This window comes from Nomascus leucogenys, chromosome 6 (assembly GCF_006542625.1).
Source record: "Nomascus leucogenys isolate Asia chromosome 6, Asia_NLE_v1, whole genome shotgun sequence".
Classification (NCBI taxonomy): domain Eukaryota; kingdom Metazoa; phylum Chordata; class Mammalia; order Primates; family Hylobatidae; genus Nomascus; species Nomascus leucogenys.
Window position 1 is genome coordinate 34105470 of NC_044386.1, and position 27824 is coordinate 34133293.

The following is a 27824-nucleotide window of genomic DNA, read 5'->3' on the forward strand; positions in this document are numbered from 1 at the left end:
CAGTAGCTAAAGATTATTTTCCCAGATAATGAGATAATGTGAGCATTGTAAACATCTGCTTCCCCAATATCCTTCTTCCCTGCCCACTTCTTAACAGTACTCAGTTTTTGAGTATCTGCCCATCTCCTATATGGCTCATATGATTGAGGGAAAGCTCATCCCACCTTCAGGAAGGATCTATTCACGGGCCAAGCAGTACCTTGTGTTAAGCCTAGCCACAGTGACTGTTTAAAGGACAGGCATGTGACCCAAGCCAGTCTCACTAAGAGTGAATCTCAATCCTCTTGCTTGGAATGCTGGGACAGAAATAATTTTGCCACTGTTCTTTGTCTCAATCACTGTGCCCATGGACATAGACAAGGCATCCTTAGAAGCTGTTAGCGGCCATCCTGCTCCCACAAGAGGAGCTAGTCTTCAGGTGAAGATGACACATCGGAAAACAAACTAGAGCGAAAGACAGAGCCCACGTCTTTGGTAACATAACTAAATCAGAAACCTGCCCTACAACTAGGCTTCTTCATCACGTGAGCCAATAAATACCTTTATTGTTTAAACCATTTTGACCAAGTGCTCTATTACTTGCAACACAAGGGGTTCTAACTGATACACAGTGACATTTAGAAGAAATCTTACCAAGGAGAATTGCTTTAATAAAAAAGAATAAAATGAAGCACTACTAAAGGCAGTAACCAAACTACTCGAACTATTATCTGCATAGGCTATCCAAAAAACTTTAAATGTCATTTCAAATTTCTAAACCAATTACTAAAGACTCAGATGCAAGAGGAAAGATGAATTATTGAGAAATGCCATGGACTTTTTATTCCTTCCATTTGTAAAATCAACAAGTAAAATGTTTTAGACTATTAAAATATAACCAAATAGAACAAATGAGAAATAAAAAACTAGAGGTAGAAGTCGCCAATATTGAAACAGGAGGTAGTAAAAAAACACTTCAAAGTGTTAATCAAATAATTAAAAATCTAAATGTGAGTAATTTATAATAACACTTTAAATCTTAAAACCAGCTAACTATAATGTTATGATTTTTTAATAAGAGCAGATAAAACGTTTCTGAGAGGAATATAGTATTTATAATATAGAACTATCAATTGAATACTGCAGGAAAAAAAAACCTTTTAAACCAAAGTCAAATAAAAATAAGTCTTTCTTTTCTTTTTTGAGACAGAGTTTTGCTCTGTCACCCAGGCTGGAGTGCAGTGGTGCGATCTCGGCTCACTGCAACCTCTGCCTCCTGGGCTCGAGCCATCCAGCAACCTCAGCCTACTGAGTAGCTGAGACTACAGGCACGTGCCATGATACGCAGCTAATTTTTATATATTTTATAGAGACAGGGTTTCGCCATGTTGCCCAGGCTGGTCTCAAACTCCTTGACTCAAGCAATCTTCCCACTTTGGCCTCCCAAGTTCTGGGATTACAGGTGTGAGCTACTACACCCAGCCAAGTCTTTCAAAAAAGGCAAAGACAAAGAGATAAATAAGAGACTGAAATAATGTATGGCTTCTAATTCTGACACTCATTATTTCATTTGTTAGCCTAAACAAATGCCTAATTTTTAAAAGTCTGGATATTAAGATTAATTGTGCGATATTGTTACAATAATTTTAACATTTATTGAATAATTACTATATGTCCCAGGTCCTGAGCTAGAAGATTTTACAGGATATCTCAATCCTCACAAAAATGCCATGAGAGGTACTATTATCATCTGCATTTTACTGATAAGGAAACTTAAACAGCAGTTTAGTACATTCCCTAAGATTATACAATTAGGGAACAGCAAAGCTGGGATCTAAAAGTTTGTCTTTAGAGCTTGAATTTTTAACCTGATGATTATTATCATGTTAATTATTTTAAAAACTTGACAAAATCAACTTTAAATTAATTTAAAAGTTAATGCTATAAGCTTACTTCACTAAGAATAGCTGGCTGGGGACAGTACAATGGAGGAGCTGGAAGATACAAGCCGAATGGCACTAAGCCCCACAGTCTTTTACTGAAGTCCTTGGCAGAGTCTATCAGAAGTTGAAATGTCTCCGAAAGAATATCTGCATCGGCCATAACTGATGCTTTCAGTACTTCTTGTACTGAACCAAATAGCAGATTTGCATCTTCCTCTTCAATGGGATCTATCAAATATAAAAATTTGGTAAAATAGTTAAAGCTTGTATTAAACTTCCATTTTGTAGGAAAAAATTTCAAATCTAAAAACATTCATCGTCAAGAATGAACATATTGGTTGACATAAAAACATCCAAATTTACAGAGAGAAATTACAAACTATCTTGTTACTTTAAGATTATAGATAAGAACAAGAGACATTTTTATATAAGATATTGCAGAAACAACTATACAATAAAAATATTCTTAGAATGTAGTTCTGAGTCAAAAATAATTGAAAAAATATTAATGGGAAAAGAATGTCAAGAAAGACACCAAAATAACATACAAGATTATGTGAGAGTAACTTTTCCTTTTTTTTTTTTTTTTTGAGATGGAGTCTCACTCTGTCACCAAGGCTGGAGTGTGAAGTGCAGTGACAGGATCTCTGCTCACTGCAACCTCCGCCTCCCAGGTTCTACCAATTCTCCCACCTAAGCCTCCCGAGTAGCTGGGATTACAGGCACACACTATCCAGGCTAATTTTTGTATTTTTAGTAGAGATGAGGTTTCACCATGTTGGCCAGGCTGGTCTTGAACTCCTGATCTCAGGTGATCCACCTAACCTCCTAAAGTCCTGGGATTACAGACATGAGCCACCGTGCCTGGCCATTTTTCCTTTTCCTAATAGTACATGATAGTACTTTGTAATAATAAGTTAATAAAAATGACTTATGAAGGAAACAGGAAAACACAAAATAGTCATACGTATAGTACGGCTTCAACTATGCAAATATCTATATATATGTGCACATGTCCCCAAAGGCAAAATACAAGGAGATATGGTGGTAGAACTGGAAACTCAGGGATTTTTCTACTATGAAATATTTTAAGCATACTGTAAAATATAGAACATATGAAAGTACAGAATATAATATGTCAAACACTCATATACTGACTTCTCATCCTTGTCTGATATTAACATTTTTGCTATATTCAACTTAGGTAGCCACTATCCAGCATTTGGTGTGGATATACTGGAATTCCAATCAAATATATGTTGTCTTTCTGTTGTGTGTTCTACAAAGCTTAACTTCTCTTTCATATTTTTCAAATCTATGTCCCTATTTTATATATATTTATCTTTATTTCTTTATATATTATATATATTTTATATATAAAGATATATATCTTTATGATATATATATCTTTTTATATAAGATATATATATCTTTATATATATAAAGATACATATATATTTATATATATATATATAATAGCTCAGATGAATAGCTCAGATTCATCTTTTCCAGTTCACAAATTTGCTCCTAAATTGGTCTAGTAACTTTAACCATCTATTGAAGTTTTTGTTTTTAAATCAGGTTGAGACATAATTTACATACTATATCCACCCTTTTTAAAGTATACAGTTCAATAAAATTAAACAAATCTATACTGGCTTGTAATAACATTTCTATCACTCCAAAAGTTATCTTATGCTTCTTTGTAGTCAATTCCCTGTTTATTCTCAGGCAACCCATGATCTGTTTTCTGCTCCTATAGTTTTGTTTTTTATAGAATGCCACAGAAATGGAATCATACAGTATGTAGTCTTCGTATCTGACTTTTCAGATACCATGATGGTTCTGTGATTCATCTATGTTGTCACATGTTATCAGGAATTTGTTCCTCTTCACTATTTGTTATTCCATTTTAAAGACATATTTGAATTTGCTTATCCATTCACCAGTTGACGGACATTTGAGGTGTTTCCAAATTTTGGCTATTATGAAAATGTTGCTATAAACGTTCATGTATGGATATTTGTTTTGTTTCATTTTTTGAGACAAGGATCTCACTCTGTCGCCCAGGCTGGAATGCAGTGGCACAATCATGGCTCACTGGAGACTTGATCTCCTAGGCTCAAGGGATTCTCCCACCTTAGTTAGCTTCCCAAGTAGCTGCTACTACAGGCGTATACCATCACGCCTGGATAATTTTTATATTTTCTGTAGAGACAGAGTTTTGTCATATTGCCCAAGCTGGTCTCGAATTCCTGGGCTCAAGTGATCTGCTGGCCTTAGCCTCCCAAAGCATTGAGATTACAGGCATGAGCCACTGCGCCTGGCTTCTTGTACACATTTTTGTGTACATGAATATTTGAATGGACTTGTTTCTATTTCTCTTTAATGGAATGGAATTCATTCAAGAGCAGCTAAAGAGAAAGAAATGGAACCCCTTGAGTTTTTATTTGCTTGTTGTTTCTGACCTTTGGCAATTCCCCTTACTTTATTTAAAGCTTGGCCTTTAAGTGGATATTTTTTGTATTTTATCTAGAAACACATTTTATCTATGTATGTATCATGGAAGAGTTTTCAGATCATTTAAAACAACATATTGCCAAAACTCAAAGTTCAGACTGGGGATATTTTAGTCTCTTCTTTAAAATCCAACTTTCACACAGTAACATTTTTTCATTGATTAAAATAAAAGAACCGCACAGAAAATTATCAAAGAAAAGTTTATAGTCAGATTTCCAAGTATTATAGGTTCTCTCAAAACAGAAACGTAAGTTTTAGGAATCTAGAGTTAGAAGTCTCACTCTTTACTGGAGCAAAGCACCAATAAAAACAGAAGGGCCTCACAGTTGTCCTGGTTTTATATTAAATATACGACATTAAATGATTGATTTCATTACTTTTTATCTAAATTTCTCCAACTGTAAAACAGATAAATTTTACAGGATTCCTGTGTGAATCCATGTAATACATGTAATATTTTATCATTTTTAATTGTTTAATACCATTTTGAACTTTTCAAATAAAAAAAATCTATAATTTATGCACCAGGTGAGCGTTGAAATAAATCACTCCTAAGTACCCTTCCAGGCTTGAGATTCTACAGCTCCAAAAGAAAATGATACAAATGAAGCGAAATATAATTAGTGTAAAGATATGTATGAAGGCTACTCTCAACATAGTCTCTGGGGTGGCCTTGCTCTGCAGGAGGAGTCAGAGAGCTGTAACACTGCGGCATCAAGAAAGCTACTTTAATATTTAAAAAAAAAAAAGGTATGTACGGAAAATCAGAAAATCATTCCGTTATCAACCCTTGTATTGTAAGCTGGCATCAATTTTGGGTGTTCCCATGGTTAAGTATAAATATCATACTTTCATTTTTCAGCTGGGTGCAGTGGCTCACGCCTGTAATCCCAACACTTTGGGAGGCCAAGGCGGGCAGATCACCTGAGGTCAGGAATTCGAGACCAGCCTGGCCAACAAGGTGAAACCCTGTCTCTACAAAAACTACAAAAATTAGCCGGACGTGGTGGCCCACGCCTGTAATCCCAGCTACTCGGGAAGCTGAAGCAGGAGAATTGCTTGAACTCAGCAGGCAGAGTTTGCAGTGAGCTAAGATCACGCCACTGCACTCCAGCCTGGGTAGCGGAGTAACACTCCATCTCAAAAAATAATAAAATAAAATAAAAATAAATATCATACTTTCATTTTTGATAAGTTTATTTCAAAGTGTTAATACATTTGTAGACATGTATAAACTTTTTAAGGTATTATAAGGTTTATATTAATCTGACACGAGTCAGACCATACATACATAACACACCTGTAAACTGTTTATATTTTGAGCCTATTTCATTTTTTGCTTCCAAAGAGGCTGGTTGACCTAAAAAACACTGCAGTTTTTCCTGAAAAATCTGTGCTGGAGTCATACGTAGTGGTAGATTCAGACTCTTTTTCTTGGACCTGAAATGACATCAAATTAAGGGAAATGAATCCAATTTTGAAAAAAAAAAAGGAAAGGTTTCACATATCAAGGACTAAACATGAAAGTTTAAGAAACAATGGAATTTACTTTTTTATCTATCGTACATGTAAAAAAGATATATTCAAGGAAACATTGTATTAAGACCCTCCATGATGATGATCCTAATACACTCCCCCTATTCTTATTTCTAATTGCTACCCTAAACACGGGCTTTACTAACACATAAGTGTGCTAAATAAATGGTTTTTGTTTGTTTTGAGACAGGGTCTCACTCTGTTGCCCAGGCTGACGTGTAATGACATGATCACGGCTCACTGCAGCCTTGACCTCCCGCGCTCAAGTGATCTTCCCACCTCAGCCTCCCAAGTAGTTGGGACCACAGGCACGATCATCGCCCCTGGCTATTAATAAATGTTTTAACACAAATAAGTAAGCCACTGAGCTGTTCAATACAGTAACCACTAACTATATGTGGCTATTTAAATTTAAATTAACTAAAATTAAATTGAAAATTTAATTCCTTGGTCTCACTGGCTGCATTTCAATAGTTACTTGTGGTGAGTGGCTACCATACTGGACAACACATTTCTATCACTAAAGAACGTTCCATTGAACAATGCTGAACTAAGGATTCCACATAAAATGTAAATACCAGCAATAAGAGAAATATAAAATACATAGTTCAATCATACTATATCTTAAAATTGCCTAAAAATCCATACCTCATGAAATTGCTATCATGTTTACAGAACAGCTGGAAAGCCACACCAATTGAAACAGACGTCTTCCAGTCTCCAAGTTTATATGCCAACCACACAGCCTCTGGAACCAGGCCACCAATAAATAGTAATTCAAGTGCATATTCAACTGTCCACACATTAGAGAGATTCTGATCTCTAACAACACTGGCCACCTTAGAGTGTTGCAGAGGAATAAGTCGAAAGGACTGCTCTGTGAGTAAATTTTAAAAAATGCATTATTACAATCACATCCAAACTCATGCTTCTTTACATGGGTATATTTATCTCTTCAATCAGTATTATCTACAAAAAACCACCAGGAAGATACATACAAAATGGGCTAAAGTAATACTCAACATGCCCTAGAACACTTTTAACACTGAAGAATGTGCCTCATTCGTGGGTCATGAAACAAATGCCAGCATTATTTTAAAAATTAAACAAAAGAGAAAAAAAAACAGAAAACAGAATAGAAAGTATTAGACACAAAATAAAGGTAAATACTGTTTAATGAAACTTTTGTGTCAGGTAATATGTAAACACATACAAAAAAACATTTATATCTACTATACTACTGGTTCACAAAGTACAATTTATTACCATGACATGGGTCACAATGTGCAATTTATTACTGTGGGATCCTCAGAAACACATGCTTATTTCTCATACTAGATTATGAAATGTAGAAGGCAGAGACTACATTTTATCTGACTTTGTGTTACCCACAGTGTTATGCAATAAAAGACTAAGTTGAGGTAACAATGAAGCATATTAAGTGTCAATATTAGTGTTGATTACGAAGTAGAAAAGTGTGATGTTCAGTAATTCTGACTAAATAATAAGATTGCCATCCGGCCTGTGATTTAATACAAAAGGATAATATCGTTCCCCCGGCCTTCTGTCCCTTTCCCTAATTGAAGTAACTTGATAAAGCAACTTAAAAATAGGATAAAAGAAATGTTATTAAAAAATACATGTTGATGGGATTTTTACTCATTCTCTCAAATAAAAGTCATAAATAGCATTCATGAGCTTCTCTGTTCCTCGAAATGGTGAGTTTCTCACATGATCTATACAGGCTATGCCTACTGCAAGAACTAACATTTTAGCTCTCTGACAAACACATCCGGAAAAACAAGAAAGTTTTCAACCACTTGGATGTCTGATTTTGCATAAGCAAAGGAGCCAGGAGACTGGCTAAATTTTTCCTATTTTTATTCACTACGGGCAAGGTAATATACTATTAAAATAACTTGATAATTAAATTTTCTGAAAATTTTACTACTTTCACACAGTAAAAAAGTTCACGACTTTTAAAAATATCACACCAAATAAGCAACTCAAAACCCTAGAAAAATTCTGATTAGAAAAATTAACATGAAATGTATATATGCATCCTGAAACATTCACAGAACACAGGAGTTTGAACACATAGTTCAAAATCCATGGTTCTATGACTGATTATATTTGCTGACCACTTGTTGCCATCTTTATTAAATTTCTAATTATATTTTAACTTGTACTACTCTAACTTAGGTGTGCCTTGTACATACATATGTATCTGTTCATGTCTACTCTTGCTTAAAGCCCTCCAACAGCTTCCCATGATACTTAAAATTCAGATTTCTTAACACGGCTTACATCATCTGGCCCCTTTACTAAATGCAACTCATATCACTCTCCACTTCCTTCTCTAGTTTTTTGTTTGCTTTGGTTTTTTTGTTGTTGTTTTTGTTTTGTTTTGTTTTGTTTTGTTTGAGACAGTCTTGCTCTGTCACCCAAGCTGGAATGTAATCACGTGATCTCACTGCAACCTCTGCCATCTGGGCTCAAGCAATCCTCCTGCCTCAGCCTTCCAAGTGACTGGGAATCTCAGGTACATGTCACCATGGCGGGCTAATTTTTTTATGTTTTGTAGAGACAGGGTTTCACAATGTTGCCCAGGCTGATCTTAAAACTCCTGGACTCAAGCAATCGGCCTGGCTTCCCAAAGTGCTAGGATTACAGGCATAGGCCAACATGCCCAGCCCTCCTCCTCTAGTTTACAGCCACACACAGATCTTTCCGTTTCTCGAACACATCAAGCTTGTTCTTGCCCTGGGGCTTTTACGCAAACTCAGGTTAGAATGCCCTGTGCCTTGATGCACCCAACTCTTTTTTGTTATTAAGAGTTCGGCTTAGAGGCCGGGTGCGGTGGCTCACGCCTGTAATCCCAGCACTTTGGGAGGCCAAGGCGGGCGGGTCAGGAGATCGAGACCATCCTGACTAACACGGTGAAACCCCGTCTCTACTAAAAATACAAAAAATTAGCCCAGCGAGGTGGTGGGCGCCTGTAGTCCCAGCTACTCAGGAGGCTGAGGCAGGAGAATGGCGTGAACCCGGGAGGCGGAGCTTGCAGTGAGCCGAGACTGCGTCACTGCACTCCAGCCTGGGCGATAGAGCGAGGCTCCGTCTCAAAAAAAAAAAAAAAAAAAAAAAAAGAGTTCAGCTTAACTTTCACCTCCTCAGAGAGCTACTCCTGAAATTCCAATCTAAAATTGCCACTCAGTCACGCTGTATTGCTCTACTTTAATTCTCTCCATAAGTTATAACCATTTGATATATCTTGTTTATATATTTAAATTTCTGTCTCAACATATTAGACGTAAACCCCGTAAAATGATAAAACAAGTACTTTATCATTTTGTTCATGGCAGTTAGGATAAATCTGTTTCACAGATGGAAAAAAAAAAAAGAAAGAAAACATGCGCATGCGCCATAGCTCTCCCGACCGGGAAGGCCGTACTGAGCCGGTCTCGGGAGATGAAGGATGGGAAGTGAGGCGGTCCTGCCTTGCCGCCTTCTGTCCCTAGTCTCCGGGTCCCCGCCCTCCAGCCGCCTTTGACTGGTGACTGGGTCAGGGTCCTCACTCATAACTCAGAACCGCGAAGAAAGGAAGCTAGCGTGTTTGCTAGAAAACCTAGTTGGGAGTGCAAGGCAGAGAGCGTTCAGCACCCTTGCTCCTCCCGACCCCCCGGGACAGAGGCAGGGCTCTGGAGGGCAGGGATTCCCCCTCGTCTTGGCCCTACAGCCCCAGCTGGGCACTAAACTCGGGCCACGGTGGGGCAAGCGAGGCGGGCTCCGGAGGAAGCTGACGGCTGATGATGGCTCAGTCCAACATGCTCCCTGTGGCTGACATGTTGAGTCAAAATGAACTGCGCAAAAAGCTATACCAGACATTTAAGGATCGGGGTATACTGGACACACTCAAGACACAACTTCGAAACCAGCTAATTCATGAGTTAATGCACCCTGTATTGAGTGGAGAACTGCAACCTCGGTCCATTTCAGTGCAAGGGAGCTCCCTCTTAATAAGCGCCTCTAACTCTTTAGTGGCAGATCACTTACAAAGATGTGGCTATGAATATTCACTTTCTGTTTTCTTTCCAGAAAGTGGTTTGGCAAAAGAAAAGGTATTTACTATGCAGGATCTATTACAACTCATTAAAATCAACCCTACTTCCAGTCTCTACAAATCACTGGTTTCAGGAGCTGATAAAGAAAACCAAAAAGGTTTTCTTATGCATTTTTTAAAAGAATTGGCAGAATATCATCAAGCTAAAGAGAGTTGTAATATGGGAACTCAGACAAGTTTGACATTTAGCAGAGATTCTCTGGCTGAGAAGCTTCAGCTTATTGATGATCAGTTTGCAGATGCTTACCCTCAGTGTATCAAGTTCGAGTCTTTAGAAATAAAGCTAAATGAATATAAGAGAGAAATAGAAGAGCAACTTCAGGCAGAAATATGTCAAAAGTTGAAGTTTTTTAAAGATACCGAAATAGGAAAAATTAAAATGGAAGCAAAAAAAAAGTATGAGAAGAAATTAGCCGTGTTCCAGAATGATTTTGAGAAAGCTTGTCAAGCAAAATCTGAAGCCCTCGTTATTCGGGAAAAGAGCACCCTTGAGAGAATTCAAAAGCACCAAGAGATTGAAACAAAAGAAATTTATGCTCAAAGGCAACTTTTACTAAAAGATATGGATTTGCTAAGAGGAAGAGAAGCAGAGCTGAAGCAAAGAGTTGAAGCTTTTGAACTGAACCAGAAGCTCCAGGAAGAAAAACATAAAAGCATGACTGAGGCACTTAGGAGACGGGAGCAGAATATAAAGAGTTTTGAGAAGACCTATGACCAAAAACTGAAGAATGAACTTCTAAAGTATCAACTTGAACTAAAGGACGACTACATCATTAGAACTAATCGACTGATTGAAGATGAAAGGAAGAATAAAGAAAAAGCTGTTCATTTGCAAGAGGAGCTCATAGCTTTTAATTCAAAAAAGGAGGAACTCAATCAATCTATAAATCGCATGAAAGAACTTGAGCTTGAGTTAGAGTCTGTCAAAGCCCAGTCTTTGGCAATAACAAAACAAAACCATATGCTGAATGAAAAGGTTAAAGTGATGAGTGATTATTCACCACTAAAAGAAGAGAGACTGGAGCTTCTGGCACAAAATAAATTACTTAAACAACAACTGGAAGAGAGTAGAAATGAAAACTTGCGTCTCCTAAACCGCCTAGCTCAGCCGGCTCCTGAACTTGCGGTCTTTCAGAAAGAACTACAGAAAGCAGAAAAGGCTTTAGTGGTTGAGCATGAGGAGTTCAAAAGCCGCAGGCAAGCTCTGCACAAACAACTGCAAGATGAAATTGAGCATACTACACAGTTGAAGGCCCAGATACTAGCTTACAAAGCTTCCATAAAGAGGTTAACTATTCAGGTTGCTGATTTAAAATCGCAACTGAAGCAAACTCAGACAGCCCTAGAGAATGAAGTGTACTGCAATCCAAAGCAGTCTGTGATCCATCATTCTGCCAATGGATTAATAAATGGCAACATGGTGCTTCACAATGGTGAGATAAGTGGGGATTTCTTGAACAATCCTTCTAAACAGGAAAATGTTCTAGCAGGTATGGTTGCATCAAGGATCACAAATTATCCAAATGCAGGGATGGAGGGTAGTTCCCCTGATTCTGACCTTGAGTTTGTTGCCAATACTAATGCAAGGGTCAAAGAGCTTCAGCAAGAGGCCGAACGCTTGGAAAAGGCTTTCAGAAGTTACCATCGGAGAGACATTAAAAACTCTGCCAAAGGCCCACTACCAGCAAAGAGCCCACCATCTCTGCATTTGCTGGAAGCCTTCAAAAACATTACTTCCAGTTCCCCGGAAAGACGTATTTTTGCAGAGGACAGAGTTGTCTCTGAGCAGCCTCAAGTGGGCACATTTAAAGAAGAAAGGAATGACATCTTGGAAGCCCTGACAGGCAGTGCAGCCTCAAGGCTACGCGGGAGCACTTCCTCCAGATGCCTCTCCTCCACACCCCTTCCAAAAGCAAAAAGAAGCCTTGAAAGTGAAATATATCTGGAAGGTCTGGGCAGATCACACGTTGCTTCCCCCAGTCCTTGTCCTGACAGAATGCCCCCGCCATCACCCACTGAGTCTAGGCACAACCTCTCCATCCCTCCCTTCTCCAGCCCTCCGGAGAAGAAAGCGGGTCTTTATTGGAGACAAAATGAACTTCAAGACAAAAGTGAATTTTCAGATGTGGACAAGCTAGCTTTTAAGGATAACGAGGAATTTGAATCATCTTTTGAATATGCAGGGAATGTGCCAAAGCAGTTTGAAATGGATGGGCCCGCTCCTGCCGGGGATATGCTTCATATGGGCGCAGCTGTAGGTGCTGTGCCCCTCTCATATCAGCACCCAAGTGTAGATCAGAAGCAAATTGAAGAACAAAAGGAAGAAGAAAAAATATGGGAACAGCAAGTGAAAGAACAAAAGCACAGAAAAGAAAGAAGGCAGAGTAACCTACAAGAAATTTTAGAAACGGAAAGAAGAGAGCTAGAAAAACTGTATCAGGAAAGGAGGATGACCGAAGAATCACTGAAGATTGAAATGGAAAATGAATTAGAAATGAGTAATCAAGAAATGAAAGACAAATCTGCTCACAGTGAAAATCCTTTAGAGAAATACATGAAAATCATCCAGCAGGAGCAAGACCAGGAGTCGGCAGATAAGAGCTCAAAAAAGATGGTCCAGGAAGCCTCCCTAGTGGACACACTGCAATGTAGTGACAAAATCGAAAGTTTAACAGGCTTTTCTCATGAAGAACCAGATGACTCTTGGTAACCATGTTTGCTGCCCAGCTTCTAACTTACATACCACGAGAAATTACATAACATTTACTCTTCTGTAAATGTTTCTCTATCAACAGATAAAACTGAATAAAAATGTGTAATCCAAAAAAAAAGAAAGAAACTACAAATGTTTTTGTATTATCAATTTCATGTGGTGCAAGTTAGTATATCTGCAGCACTAAGAACACTGTGTGGCAAATAGTAGGCACTTAATAAAAATTAGAATGAATGAATATCATAGAAATTTGTGTATATATATATACCTGTTTATACTGAGAGTAGGGCAGTTATCCAGCACAGGATTAGATGCATTTTGACCACACTAATGAAAGTATTAAATTTAAAAAGTAAACGGCCCAAATAAAATCCTAAAAGTAAATCATCCAAATAAAATTAAATACTGAATTAGCAGGCTCAATACTTATTAAATCTCTACATTTTGACATAAATGAAGGTGGCAGCTCTTTCACTTTAAAAACTGAAACTTTAGCTGGGCACACCTATAGTCCCTGCGACTTGGGAGGCTGAGGTGGTTAAGATCGGGCACGGTGGCGCACGCCTATAATCCCAGCAAGGAGGCCAAGGCAGGTGTATCACCTGAGGTCAGGAGTTCGAGACCAGCCTGACTAATGTGGTGAAATGCCATCTCTACTAAATACAAAAAGTTAGCCAGGTGTGGTGGCATATGCCTGTAATCCCAGCTACTTGGGAGGTTGAGGCAGGAAAAGTGCTTGAACCCAGGAGGTGGAGGTTGCAGTTAGCCGAGATCACACCATTGCACTCCAGCCTGGGCAACAAGAGTGAAACTCAATCTCAAAAAAATGAAAAGATCGTTTGAGGCCAGGAGTTCAAAACCAGTCTGAGCAATATAGCAAAATCCCATCTCTAAAAAGAAATAATTAATAAATTAAAATTTAAAAATAAAAACTTTATAAAGATCAACTTGTCCCAATTTTGTGATTTTAAAAAGCCATGTTCAATAAAAACAAATCTAAGCCATTACTTTTCTCAGATTCTATTCATTCACAAACAGTCATAAATCGCCTCCTATGTTTCAGATACTATGCTAGAACAGTATCATAGAGTAATGGCCTCCGTATAATATGTTTTAAATATTATGTGCAATGCAAAAAAAGTTTAAAAAGGATTTGTTTACTATATTACCTGTTTTAATATGAAGTGGGGGAAGAACATTCACATGATGAGGGGGCAAAATGCAAAGCTGCTGATTGGTGAAATAGGCAGCCATGAAACGAGCCATGGACTGGACGACTCTCACTGCTGCCTCAGGATGAACACCGCCCGCCATTCCACACTCAAAATGAGACTTCGCAGCACCTAAGGAATACAGCAATGACCTAAGAAGATTGTGATCAACTACCAAAAGTAGTAATATTTAAGTTCCCAACATTATACAAAAAGAAAATTGTAATACTTTTTTTCTGAGATAAGCACCCATGGCCAATACAAGCTGAATTATAATAGGTACCATACTTCTTAAAGACAATAAAACCAAAAACAATTACAGTTGACACTTGAACTTCAAGGGTTTGAACTGCACAAATCCACTTCTGTATACAGATTTTTTTTTCCATAAATATACCAGAAAATGTTTTGGAAATTTGTGACAATTTGAAAAAATCTGTAGGCATACCACATAACCTAGAAATATCAAAAAAAAGAAAAAGGTATGTCATGAATATAAAAAATATATGTAAATAATTATTTTATCATTTAGTACCATAAAATACATATAAACTATAAAAAGTTAAAATTTATCAAAATTGGCTGGGTACAGTGGCTCACACCTATAATCCCAGCACTTTGGGAGGCCAAGGTAGGCTGATCTCTTGAGCTCAGGAGTTTGAGACCAGCCTGGGCAACATGGGGAAATCCCACCTCTACAGAACAATACAATAAAAAGAAAAATTAGCTGGGCATGGTGGTGCGCACCTATAGTCCCAGCTATTCAGGGTGCTGAGGTAGGAGGATTGCTTGAGTCTAGGAGGCAGAGGCTGCAGTAAGCTGAGATTGTGCCAGTGCACTCCAGCCTGGGCAACAGAGCTAGATAGACCCCGACTCAAAAAAAATTATCAAAATTTACACAAACACTTATAGGCCATATATGGCACTGTTCACAGTCAAGAGAAATGTAAATACATATAAAGTATTAAATAACTGCATAAAATTCATTGTAGTTCCTACTGCACTACTGTATTAATTTTGTAGCTACTTCCTGTTGCTATTTTGAGGAGCTCAAGTGTTGCAAGTATTTGCTTAAAATACTGTGTGATGCTAATCATCGCTGCATGAGCAGTTCATCTCTCTAGTAGAGTGCACATGGCAATAAAAAGCAACCTCACAATTCTTGTGTAGTTCTCACCACATTTAGTGCAGTACCATAAACCTTAAGTAACACCATAAGACCTACAGGAAGTGCCACCAGAGATCCTGGAACTGTTCTGAATAAGCAGAAAAAATTCATGACATTACAAGTAAAAGTTGAATTGCTTGAGACATACCATGGATTGAGGTCTGCATCTATGGTTGTCCACCATTTCAGACAATTAATCTTGGAAACAGATAACATAAACCTGTGGTATCAATAAATACAGTACAATACTGGAAATGTATTTTCCCTTATGATTTTTTTTTCTCTTTTTGAGACAGAGTTTCGCTTTTATTGCCCAGGCTGGAGTGCAATGGCGTGATCTCGGCTCACCGAAAACCTCGCCCCCTGGGTTCAAGTGATTCTCCTGCCTTAGCCTCCCGAGTAGCTGGGATTATAGGCATGTGCCACCACGCCCGGCTAATTTTGTATTTTTAGTAGAGACCAGTTTTCTACATGTTGGTCAGGCTGGTCTCAAACTCTTGACCTCAGGTGATCTGCCCGCCTCGGCCTCCCAAAGTGCTGTGATTACAGGCATGAGCCACCATACCTGGCCTCTTAGGATTTTCTTAATACAACTTTCCTTTCTCTGGCTTACTTTATTCTAAGAATACAGTATATAATATATACAACATACAAAATATATGCTAATCAACTATTTATGTTACCAGTAAGGCTTCTAGTCAACAGTAGGCTATTAATGTTTAAGTTTTTAGGGAGTCAAGTTATACACAAATTTTTGACAGCATGGGGGTGTCGGTGCTCCTAACCCATGATGTTCAATGGTCAACTGTAGTTAGTAATTATGTGCACATACACCTAAGAAGTGTTCACAACTTTAAGTTTTATTTTTTAAATGGAGGTATCTATACAAAATGACCCAGGCATGACAGCCTTGCAAGCTTAGAATTGCATTTTATTTTCCGTTTTTCCTTCTCCTTTTTTTTTTTTTTTTTTTTTTTAAAGATAAATGGGGCAGGGCTTACTACAAAAATAATCTAAAAAGCATGGAAATAGATTTTTTTTCTTTTTTTTTTTTTTTTTTTTGAGAAAGAATACTGCTCTGTCACCCAAGCTAGAGTGCAGTGGCACAATCTCAGCTCACTGCAACCTCTGCCTCCAAGGTTTAGGCCATCTTCCCGCCTCAGCCTCCTGAGTAGCTGGGACTATAGGCACACGCCACCTTGACCAGCTAATTTTTTTTTGTATTTTTTTGGTCAAGATGGGGTTTCGCCATGTTGGACAGGCTGGTCTTGAACTCCTGAGCTCAAGTAATCAGTCCACCACAGCCTCCCAAAATGCTGGGATTACAGGTGTGAGCCACCATGCCCACCCAAGATTCTTAATGCTTTTGTCTGTACCATTAGATCTGAGAATCTTAATATACTCCCATTAGTAATAGTAGCTCACTAGTATAAGATTTTGGGGGCAGGCAGTAGCAAAAAGAACGTGTGGGGTGGGCCAGGCACAGAGGCTCATGCCTGTAATCCCCACACTTTGGGAGGCCCAGGTTGGAGGATCACTTGAGTCCATCCAGGAGTTTGATACCAGCCTGGGCAACATGGAGAAACCCCATCACTGCAAAAAAACACAAAAATTAGCCAGGTGTGGTGGCATGTGCCTATAGTCCCAGCTACTCAAGAGGCTGAGGCAGGAGGATCACTTGAGCCTGGGAGGTTGAAGCTGCAGTGAGCTGTGATCACACCACTGCACTCCAGCGCAGGTGACAGAGTGAGGCCCAATCTCAAACACACGCACACAAATGTGTGGGGTGAAGGGAGATGGCTAGATAGCAGGTGGACAGAAGAATCACATCAAAATTTCTGGCGTAACTCCAATGTGCACTAGCAGGATTAGAGGACATGCATCATTGCCACTTGAGAATCTCAATAATAATATAAGCTGGCATTCAGAAATTTGAAAATAAATTAGTTTAAAACTACTAAATACTGTATAGATAAATACTAGGATAACATTAGTTGGTATGAAGTGTATGGCCCCAACAATAGAAAGGTATCTTTCTTTTCCAGAAGTGATCTGACACATATTCATGGGAAATTACATTTTATATGTGTATGGATTTCTATCTTGTTCACTGTATGTCCCAGCACCTAGCACTTCTCCCCTCATATAGTAGGCCCTCAAAGGAATATTGTTAATAAAGAAAATAATGTTAATTAATGTTAACTGGTTTCTTTTTTTAAACAAAAGGAATTGAGAAAATTTTATTAGCCTTCAAGCAGTAGTCTTCATTTAGTCACTGTAATATTTGGGGGGAAAAAAACCATACTATTTCTTCACAGTCAAGTTAGAGATACATGGGTAAAAATTTTTTTCTCCTGGGTAAAACTTACGGAGGAATTATACAAAGGTAAGATTTTCAGTAATCTTAATCATTCAAACCTTATGCAAAACTCAGGAATCAGCCTCTTAAATAGGGAGTGACCTGATGATAAAAGTTATTGTCACAGAATAAAGTTGTATCAATTCAGAAGTTAAAAAAATTTTGAAAGTGTAAATCTCGACCGGGTGCAGTGGCTCATGCCTGTAATCCCAGCACTTTGGGAGGCCAAGGCAGGTGGATCATCTGAGGTCAGGAGTTAGAGACCAGCCTGGCCAACATGGTGAAACTCCGTCTCTACTAAAAATACAAAAAATTAGCTGGGCGTGGTGGTGCACGCTTATAATCCCAGCTACTAGTGAGGCTGAGGCAGGAGAATCACTTTAACCCAGGAGGCGGAAGTTGCAGTGAGCCGAGACTGCGCCATTGCACTCCAGCCTAGGCAACAGAGCAAGACTCCATCTCAAATAAATAAATAAATAAATAAATAAATAAATAAATAAATAGTGTAATTCTGTATAGGGTGCAGTGATAATGTTAATAACAGAAACCTGGCCGGGCGAAGTGGCTCATGCCTGTAATCCTAGCACTTTGAGAGGCCGAGGGGGGAGGATCACCTGAGGTCAGGAGTTCGATACCAGCCTGGCCAACATGATGAAACCCTGTCTCTACTAAAAATACAAAAATTAGCTAGGCGTGGTGGCAGGCGCCTGTAATCCCAGCTACTCAGGAGGCTGAGGCAGGAAAACTGCTTGAATCCGGGAGGCGAAGGTTGCAATGAGCTGAGATAGTGCCATTGCACTCTAGCCTGTGCAACAAGAGCGAAACTCCATCTCAAAAAAAAAAATTAAAACAAATGAATTACTACAGGTTCAACTTATCATGAAAGTTAAATCATGTAAGGACAATATTGCAAAAATAAACAAATAAATAAAGACTATCCAGTCATTTAAAAAGTCATATACAGAAGGCTTTCACCCTGGATACAGTGGCTCACACCTATAACCCCAGCATTTTGAGAGGCTGAGGTGTGAAGATCACTTGAACTCAGGAGTTCGAGATCAGCCTGGGCAACATATCAAGATGCATCTCTATAAATAATAAAATAATTTTTAAAAATTAGCTAGGCATGGCCGGGCACGGTGGCTCATGCCTGTAATCCCAGCACTTTGAGAGGCCAAGGCGGGTGGATCATGAGGTCAGGAGTTTGAGACAAGCCTGACCAACACGGTGAAACCCCATCTCTACTAAAAATACAAAAATCAGCCAGGCGTGGTGGCGCATGCCTGTAATCCCAGCTACTCAGGAGGCTGAGGCAGGAGAATCGCTTGAACCCAGGAGGCAGAGGTTGCAGAAAGCCAAGATCACGCCACTACACTCCAGCCTGGGAGACAGTGAGACTCCGTCTCAAAAAAAAAAGAAAAAAAAAAAATTAGCCAGGCGTGAGGCACATGCCAGTGGTTCCAGCTACCTCATTTCCCAGCAGACTCATTTCTCAGAATTTATCTTAAAGAAATTATTAGTAATGCTCACAAATATTTAGGTACACTGCAGCATTATTTAAAATAGTAAATACATGGCAACAAAATGTACAATAATGGGAAAAAGATTCAATAGATTTTTTTAAGTTTATTGGCACTGGAAAATATTCATCATAATATTAAATTTATAAGACTATCCAGCTCTGGTAATATATACATATACATGTGTCAAAAGGCCCTAGACAAAAAAACTAAACTTGTAAGTGATTTTGTTTCCTTTCTACTTTTCCATATTTTCAAAATTGCCTAATATGAACATGTATTACTTCCTTAATGAACACAAAAATTTAAAAAGATAAAAATCAGAAAGTAAGCCAAGCACAGTGGCTCACACCTATATAATCCCAACACTTTGGGAGGCCAAGGTGGGTGGATTGCTTGAGCCCAGGAAGTCAAGATCAGCCTGGGCAACATGGTGAGATCCCATCTCTACAAAAAACACCAAAATTAGCTGGGCATGGTGGCACACACCTGTAGTCCCAGCTACTCACGAGGCTGAGGTGGGAGGATGGCTTGAGCCCAGGCGGCAGAGGTCAGATAAGCTAAGATCACTCAACCACACTCCAGCCTCGGCAACAGAATAAGACCATATCTCAAAAAAAAAAAAAAAAAAAAAAACTCACAAAATAAGACATTCATAAACAGTGGCTGAAACAATCAAGAATGAAATTGTTATCAACTGTATTTAGAAATTTCAAATACATTGGGCCTTTCAGACACATTCATATATACAGTAAACATCTAGCAGTCTACCACCCTATAACCATTATAAATACATTACATGTTCATTCATATATATCTTTCCCTCTGGTTATTGCCTAATTTAAATATACCTCTTTGAAAAAGTCAATCTAGATACTCTGCAATCTCTTAGATTTTTTTTTTTTTTTTTTTTTTTTTTTTTTGAGACGGAGTCTGGCTCTGTCACCCAGGCTGGAGTGCAGTGGTGCCACCTTGACTCACTGCAAGCTCCGCCTCCCAGGTTCACGCCATTCTCCTGCCTCAGAGCTGGGCCTACAGGCGCCCGCCACCAAGCCCAGCTAATTTTTTTGTATTTTTAGTAGAGACAGGGTTACACCATGTTAGCCAGGATGGTCTCATCTCCTGACCTCGTGATCCACCCACCTCAGCCTCCCAAAGTGCTGGGATTACAGGTGTGAGCCACTGTGCCCAGCTCAGATTTTTTAAAAGACTAAAAATATCTTGGAAAATGATTTTTATGATTTCACTAAACTGCTGTAAGCAATAGTTAACATACTAAGGAAAAACACTTGGGTACCTAAAATTATGTTTAACAAATATGGTTGTAAGAAAGCAATGATATTGTCAGCTCAGCAGGCAATTACTATACTGTTAAATCCTGGGGATTCTAAGATTTAAAAACAAACAAACAAAAAACCTCAACATAGTCCCTGCTATTGGGAAGCTGAGAGTCCAAAATCCAACATAATATACTTAATCGCCAGAGAGGTAGAACAACCAACTTTTATGTATAAGCAATTTCATGTCTACACTATAAATACAAACTAACAAGAAAATATACTGAATTCTGTAGTCCTAGCCACTCGAGGCGGCTGAGGTAGAATGATTACTTGAGCTCAGGGGTTTGAAGCCAGCCTGGCAACATAGGGAGACCCTGTCTCTTTTTAAAAATAAAAAGAAAGAAAAAAAAGCATACCTGAAAAATCTTTATTTTCTTTTACAGGCAGTTGGGACCATCTCAGGATTTCTCTTGCTAGCTGATCACACAATCCTTGAGCATCATTTAAATTATAGCTATAGAGGTGGCAGTATAAGAGAGAAAGATAATAGCGTATCTGAAGAAAATACGTCCTTCTTCCTCCTGAAACAAGAAGTAAGCTTACCTTAAAAGTATGTAAGCAAAGGAATGCCCTTGATGTAGTGCTCAATTGACAGGAGTGTGTAGTTTGTGAAAATTCATCAAATTGTACACTCATGATATGTAAACTTTTCTGTATCTGTTTCACACTTCAATAAGTGATTTTTTTAACAGGTGATCTGGGTGCATTATATCCCCAAATAAAATTAGAATTATTTTACTCCGAAAGAATGGATAAGAGGTAGGCAACCAGCAGTTTCAGTCTTCAGATATGTAAAGGCAGTTGTCAGGGGCTCCTATCTTATATTTTTTTTTAACATACTTTGCTCTTTTTCATTTTAAATTCTAAACAATTTCTTTTCTTTCATCACACCCTAGGATGACTTAGATTTTATCCAAAGAAAGCTGCAAATTCTTATCATCTTAGCATTAAGGTCTACTAATAACTTTTATCTCAAGTATACACAGTATGAAACTAAAGGAAACATGCCACAAAAAACTCCAAGGAACCATATGTATATCAAGGGGATGGCCAAAGAGACTTACTGAAGCAGAAGAAGTAGTTATCCAATAAGATAGGAGCCCCTGACAACTGCCTTTACATATCTTAAGACTGAAAATGCTGGTTGCCTACCTCTTATCCATTCTTTCTGAGTAAAATAATTACAATTTTATTTGGGGATATAATGCACCCAGATCACAATTTCTCCCTAGATGTGACCATGTAAAAATGTGACTATGTTCTGATTCAAGAGATAATATTGTATACAATTTCCAGAAAAGCTGCTTCAAGAAAGGTAAATCAGCTAGGAAATGCAACCTTTCTAGCTCTTCCAACCTTTGTCCTATCTGCTGCCTAGAACATGGATGTGGTAGCTGAAGGTCCAGCAACCATCTTAGCCTGTGTAATGGCCTTAAGATTGGAAGCAATGCACTAAAGATGATGCAGCAGAAAAACTAAAGGAGACTGGGGCCTTGGTGATACCATGGAAACACCAAATCAGCCCCAAACTGCAACTTCTGCCCTCCTTTCACAAAGGAAAGCCACTCTTCTCTGTTGAAGCCACTGCTACTTTCAATCTCCATTACTGGAAGCCATTCCTAATGGATGTAGTTGTAAATGAAATTAAACAAAATGTCCATAATGGAACTCATTACAAAAACTTTTCTACATCCAGAACTTCAGATCTCAGTGAATGCTGCTCTTCATCCAGATGGACAATCCCCAAGTCAGAGAACTACACTAGCCTTCTTTCTCCAAATCTACTCAATCACAAGTAGATTGATCAAGCCTATTAAATAACTGTCAAATGTAATCTCTGTTCTCCATTACCCTTGACATTGCCTCGGTTTCAAGCCTCCTCATCTGACTGATTTTCTTGCCTCCAAGTAAAACCCACGTCCCTGTATCATAGTCCTGCAACTGACCTTCCACAACTGTACCAAAGTGATCTTTCTAAATGGCCTATCCTTATTTGTAGAAGTCCCTTTCCTACCTAAAGTGTCTTAACTGATTCCACTGTCTTCAAGATAAAATCTTAATTCCTTACCACTCCATTAAAGACCCTCCTTCATCATCTGTTGTCCATCTGCCTCTCAAGTTAGCTCTTATGATCCTATCACCAATATCACATATACATATATCACATAATCTAGTCCTACTAAACTACTTGAAGTTTACCAAATTGCTATGGTTTCTCAGGCCTTTTTGGTTTTGGAATACTATATACTCTGTTAAGCCATTCCCATGACCTTAATTGGCCAATCCCTACTCAATTTTAAATGTCAACTCCAAGAGGCTTTCCCCAGACTGATGCTTGCACTCCAGCCTGATTGTATTGAGGTGTTCTTCTGTGCTCCCTAAACATCTACCATAAAACATAATGAGAAAAGTGACTGTAGGCAACTTGAAGGTAAAGTTATTTATTTCAGTTAACCCTAGTGCCTAATACAGTGCTGGGCACATAGCAGGCACTCAACAAATACTGGTTAAGTAAATGAATTAATGAAATATACAAAGCCACAGCAGTCAGAAAATAAACGTAATAATAGACCAAATCTGACCACGTAGGAGTTGCAGTCAGGGTTCCAGGGTCACCAGCTGAGAACCTCTGTCATCTCAGCCATACCCTCAGCTCTATATCATAAAAGCTGTAACTTGTTTCTAACATCCACACCCCATATCCTTATCAAAAACTCCACCAAGCCCATACTTAATGCAACGATACGTTTAACTTACATATAATTCTTAAAGTTAAATTACTTAAAGGCAAAAAGCCCTCACTCCATGTTTCTCTAAGTCTGTAAGAAGGTGGTGAAATATATGACCTATAGTTTCCTATTGAGATACTTGCAGTCTCTCTAAATGACAAAAAAAAAAAAAAAAACACATTATTTAGGATCTAAATCTCATTTTTCCCATCAACAATCAACCACAGGCTTTATCACAAATCAAAGAAATGACAGAAGGAGACTTACCTACAGATCACTGAAAAGATTTTTAGTGTCACCAATTCCAAGGTTAAGAATAATTTTAAATAAGTATTCATGAGTGTCAAGTTGCCTACAACATGTATTCTATTTGGCATTAGGATATCATAAGCACTCTGAAATTTAGAATTATTTTTAAGGTCTATGGCAAGCTAAAAGATGTCCTGCTAATATAATGGCACATATTTTTTGGAATTTAGAATTACTGTTAAGGTCTACAGCAAGCTAAAAGGAGTCCTGCTAATATTATGGCACATATTTTTTAACACTCTCCTACCTTTCTCTTCGATTTCTTGTAGAGCTTTTTTCCACAGCTGAACAGACTTTTCATATGATCCTAATAAGAAACATTCTTCCCCTAGAAAGTTTTTAACCAACAATTAGTCATAGTTATATTACTTCATAAAAATTAACTTTGTTTTAAAATTCAGTTAATGGAGCTCAGCCAGAAATTATTTTGAAGAACAAATCATTACAACCAATTAGAAATTCAAAGTCTGGTTAACTATGTCATTTATTCATGGAGTTAGAAAATATTCATAAGATACTGACCATTGATAGATTTAAGCTCTAAGGTTTGATTCAAGCAATCTCCAGTACTTTGTAGGTTAGCCTGCAAATGACATAACAAGGACTTGACAGTAGATGCTTCATGTGTCATCTTTTCAGTTAACTGGCTATCAGCTTCAGGAACTCTTCGATTTAATTGTGCTTGATACCATAAAGTTTTTTTGTACAGTATTCTCCAGAGAATAAGCAATCTGCACATAAAATCAGGTAATTATCAAAAGCAAATTTCAGGCTAATGATGAGTTTAGCCTCCTTTTTAGCCTTTTTTTTTTTTTTTTGCCTGTATTCTTCATCAGTATAACATATGTACAAACTGATCACATTTAAATATAGTGCAAAATAAAATGATCAAAAAAGGCCTTATATAAAATCTTCGTAAATATTTTAAGCACCTGTAATCTTTTTTTTTTTTTTTAAGACACAAGGTCTCACTACATTGCCCAGACTGACCTCAAACTCCTGGGCCCAAGCAATCGCCCTACCTCAGCCTCCCGAACAGGTGAGATTACAGGTATGTGCCACTGCATTCCAGCCTGGGAGACAGGGTCTTGCTCTGTTGACCAGGCTGAATTGCAGTGGCTCCATCACAGCTTACTGTAGCCTCAACCTCCTGGGCTCAAGCAATCCTCCCATCTCAGCCTCCCAGGCAGCTGGGACCACAGGTGCACCACACTGTTTTTTTCTTTCTTTTCAGGTAAGGTCTCCTTCTGTCGCCCATGCTGGAATGCAGTAGCGTGATATCTGCTCAACCTCTGCCTCCTGGACTCAAGTGATCCTCCCACCTCAGCCTCCTGGATCGCTGGGATTACAGGCACATGCCAACAGGCCTGGCTAATTTTTTAGTTGCGGAGTTTCATCGTGTTGCCCAAGCTAGTCCTGAGGTCAAGTGATCCACCTGCCTCAGCCTCCCAAAGTGCTGGATTACAGGCGTGAGTCACTGCGCCCAGCCTAATTTTTTTAAGGGGTCATTCTGGCCGGGCGTGGTGGCTCACGCCTATAATCCCAGCACTTTGGGAGGCTGAAGCAGACGGATCGCCTGAGGTCAGGAGTTCTAGATCAGCCTGGCCAACATGGTGAAACCCTGTCTGTACTAAAAATAGAAAAATTAGCTGAGCGTGGTGGCAGGCACCTGTAATCCCAGCTACTTGGGAGACTGAGGCAGGAGAATCACTTGAACCTAGGAGGCGGAGGTTGCAGTGACCCGAGATTGCGTCATCGCACTCCAGCCTGGGGGACAAGAGTGGACTCCATCTCAAAAAAAAAAAAAAAAAAAAAGAGGTAATTTTTTAACAGTACTTAACTAAACCAAAATCTTTCAACATCATGGTTTTCCGAGACTAAGAAAATATGTATTGTACAACATTTGGCATAAATCTTACAATTTTTTTTGGCAAACTAAAAGTGTATACATTTTTTTTTTTTTTGAGACGGAGTCTCGCTCTATCGCCCAGGCTGGAGTGCAGTGGCGCAATCTCAGCTCACTGCAAGCTCCGCCTCCCGGGTTCACGCCATTCTCCTGCTTCAGCCTCCAGAGTAGCTGGGACTACAGGCGCCCACCACCACACCTGGCTAATTTTTTGTATTTTTAGTAAAGACGGGGTTTCACTGTGTTAGCCAGGATGGTCTCCATCTCCTGACCTCGTGATCCACCCACCTCGGCCTCCCAAAGTGCTGGGATTACAGGCGTGAGCCACCGCGCCCAGCCAAGTGTATGTATTTATCACGTATAACATGACATATTTAACATGTTTTGAAACATGTACTTAAATATTTAAAAAAATAAAATCTATAATGCTGAGTGCTAACAGATACAAGGTTTCTTTCTGGGGTGATAAAAACGTTCTGGAATTAGTGCTAATAGTTTCACAACCTTATAAATATACTGACAAACACTGAATAGTACATTTTAAAATGATGAATTTTACAATATGGGAATTGCAGCTCAGTTTCTAAAAAAGTAAAAAAAACTAAGCTAATAGTATCCCAGTATTAAAATAAGTGATTATACCTGTGTCCTGGCTGTTGCACAGGATTTACTACTTGAGGATGAATCTTGAGAAATGAGTTCCAAGACCAGTTTTTCTGAAAACCACTATCTCGAAACATTTGAAAAATAGGTACCACCAATGAGTCTTGAGCTGTTATTTTACTTCCATCAGCTGATGCTGAAATAACTTCAGGTTGAAGAATGTATACACCATTTAAATTGTCAGCTACCATTTTGAGTAAATAAAAACAGGCTAAAAGTTTCTCTGAAAATAACTGACCCTTTTGTTGCTGAGTCAGCAAAAGTTTTATAGTATTTGAGGTCAGCTTTATCAAATGCCCCACATCTTGTTTGTATCTTATATCCCAATAATGGATTGATAAACACTGATGAAAAAGTTGAAAGATACAAAGTATCCATGCATTATGTCTTGAGCTTTTGCTTAAAAAAAGATCAATTTTGGGAAAAGGACATTTTATAAATTGAAGAATGTAAAAAAAATGAGTGATACAAGCTACTATGTAATTTAACATTAAATTTTTTTCTGTCACAGTTTTTGAAATTCCTATAGTCCATGCTGCAAGTAGATTTTTCTGGATAGAATGCAGTTCTGTAATGGTTCTATCTGTCTCCTCACTATCATCCTTTGCATGTATCGTATCAAACATAGATGCAAATTCCAATCTTCCTTGCTTCATACTACTACACAGCACATCATCTCTTTTGTTCCAAAAAGGAAATAAGTTGTCTGGAAAGTGTCTGCCTTCGTTAGTTTCTTCTGCTTCAAAATCCTAAAACATGAGGGGAAAAAAATGATAATACCATTTAATATCTTATCAATAGAATCACTTTGGCATTCTTAAATTTCTCTTCCCTTTAACAAGAGAAAAACAGAATATGTTTCTTGGAATAAAGTAATAATTGTTCAAAGTAAATAAAATTCTGCTACTAAGTACCTGAAAATCTGCTGTATTTTCATTTAAATTTATTGTTTCTTCTGCCTGCAAGAATTTGGGGACAGTGAAATCGGCTGAACTTTCATTTCCTTGGTGTTTTAACAGGCTAGACCTTAGGGAATTCAGTGATCGCAAGTTCAGTCCTTTGCCTTTTGGCTAAAGAAGAAAAGATGAAAGATTTCCAAGAGCAAAATGTTATCTGTAATTCTATTATAAGCAATGATAAATTCTATAGACAACTGTATACAATTCAAGGACATTATTGTCAGTAAAGTTTTAAATTTGAAAAGAAAAAGGCAACTTTTCCCAATGACATAAAAAAGCACTATACCTTAGACAATATCACACTTTGATATATTTTCTCAAGCCTCTGGGTTGAATCAAGTAGAAGTGATCTCACATGTACTGATGGAGATAGGCTATCAAGAAGTCGAAGGGTTGTGACCATATATCCATCAGATATAACGAGGTAGGGTAACCGTGAGTGTGCTTTTATAGAAAATCTCTGTCTCATAGGGTCACTCTCAGAAGCTGATGAATCAACAGAATTATTTGAATCTTGAAACGTAAACTGCTGTGGTCTAGTAAACAAACATCAAAATACAAGAATCAGTAAGAGAAAGATCTTAAGGAAAACAATAATGTTTTTCAAAAAAAAAGAAAAAGTTACAGAACAATGAAAAAGCAAGCAGGTGAAACACACAAAAAATATTAAATGTGTTTATATCTTTCAGGGAAACATAACACAGTGATTAAGACAAAATAATGTATAGGTTCATGTGTTTTAAAATTTTCCTAAATGGTAGCATTTATTCTATTTTGTATTTATCTACATACAACCTATTTCAGAAAATAATTCAGACAGTTTATTTTTACTATTAAAGAGAGTTAAAT

At 38.2% G+C, this 27824-nt stretch overlaps 2 protein-coding genes across 19 annotated transcripts in view; one reads left to right on the forward strand and one right to left on the reverse strand.

Annotated features, from left to right (window-relative positions):
- The window catches only part of CPLANE1 (ciliogenesis and planar polarity effector 1), a 143383-nt gene that overhangs the window by 94405 nt on the left and 21154 nt on the right, over positions 1-27824 (reverse strand). For 13 of the 17 annotated variants that reach the window (XR_004030418.1, XM_030813974.1, XM_030813975.1 and 10 more), the window contains 10 exons: positions 27262-27511; positions 26931-27086; positions 25996-26765; positions 23970-24178; positions 23695-23775; positions 20766-20930; positions 13981-14154; positions 6627-6855; positions 5743-5882; positions 1933-2150 (listed from right to left, as the gene is read on the reverse strand). Coding sequence is in view for 16 of the 17 variants with exons in the window: in XM_030813974.1 (XP_030669834.1) it covers positions 1933-2150; positions 5743-5882; positions 6627-6855; positions 13981-14154; positions 20766-20930; positions 23695-23775; positions 23970-24178; positions 25996-26765; positions 26931-27086; positions 27262-27511 (2392 nt within the window). In the remaining variant the exon portion in view is untranslated. The other 4 variants (XM_030813978.1, XM_030813987.1, XM_030813988.1 and 1 more) reach the window with 4 other exon arrangements.
- LOC100588780 (oral-facial-digital syndrome 1 protein-like) lies at positions 9433-12808 on the forward strand. Of its 2 annotated transcripts, XM_030813991.1 has the most exons (2): positions 9433-10719; positions 10840-12808. In XM_030813991.1, exons 1-2 carry the CDS (start codon positions 9785-9787, stop codon positions 12806-12808), a joined length of 2904 nt encoding a protein of 967 aa, XP_030669851.1. In that variant the 5' UTR covers positions 9433-9784. The 2 variants fall into 2 exon arrangements, with proteins under 2 accessions (XP_030669851.1, XP_030669850.1); XM_030813990.1 differs by having other exon boundaries at positions 9433-12808.

Coding starts and splice junctions, on each gene's coding strand:
- LOC100588780 (XM_030813990.1), top strand. CDS start 9,785: ATGATGGCTCAGTCCAACATGCTCCCTGTGGCTGACATGTTGAGTCAA.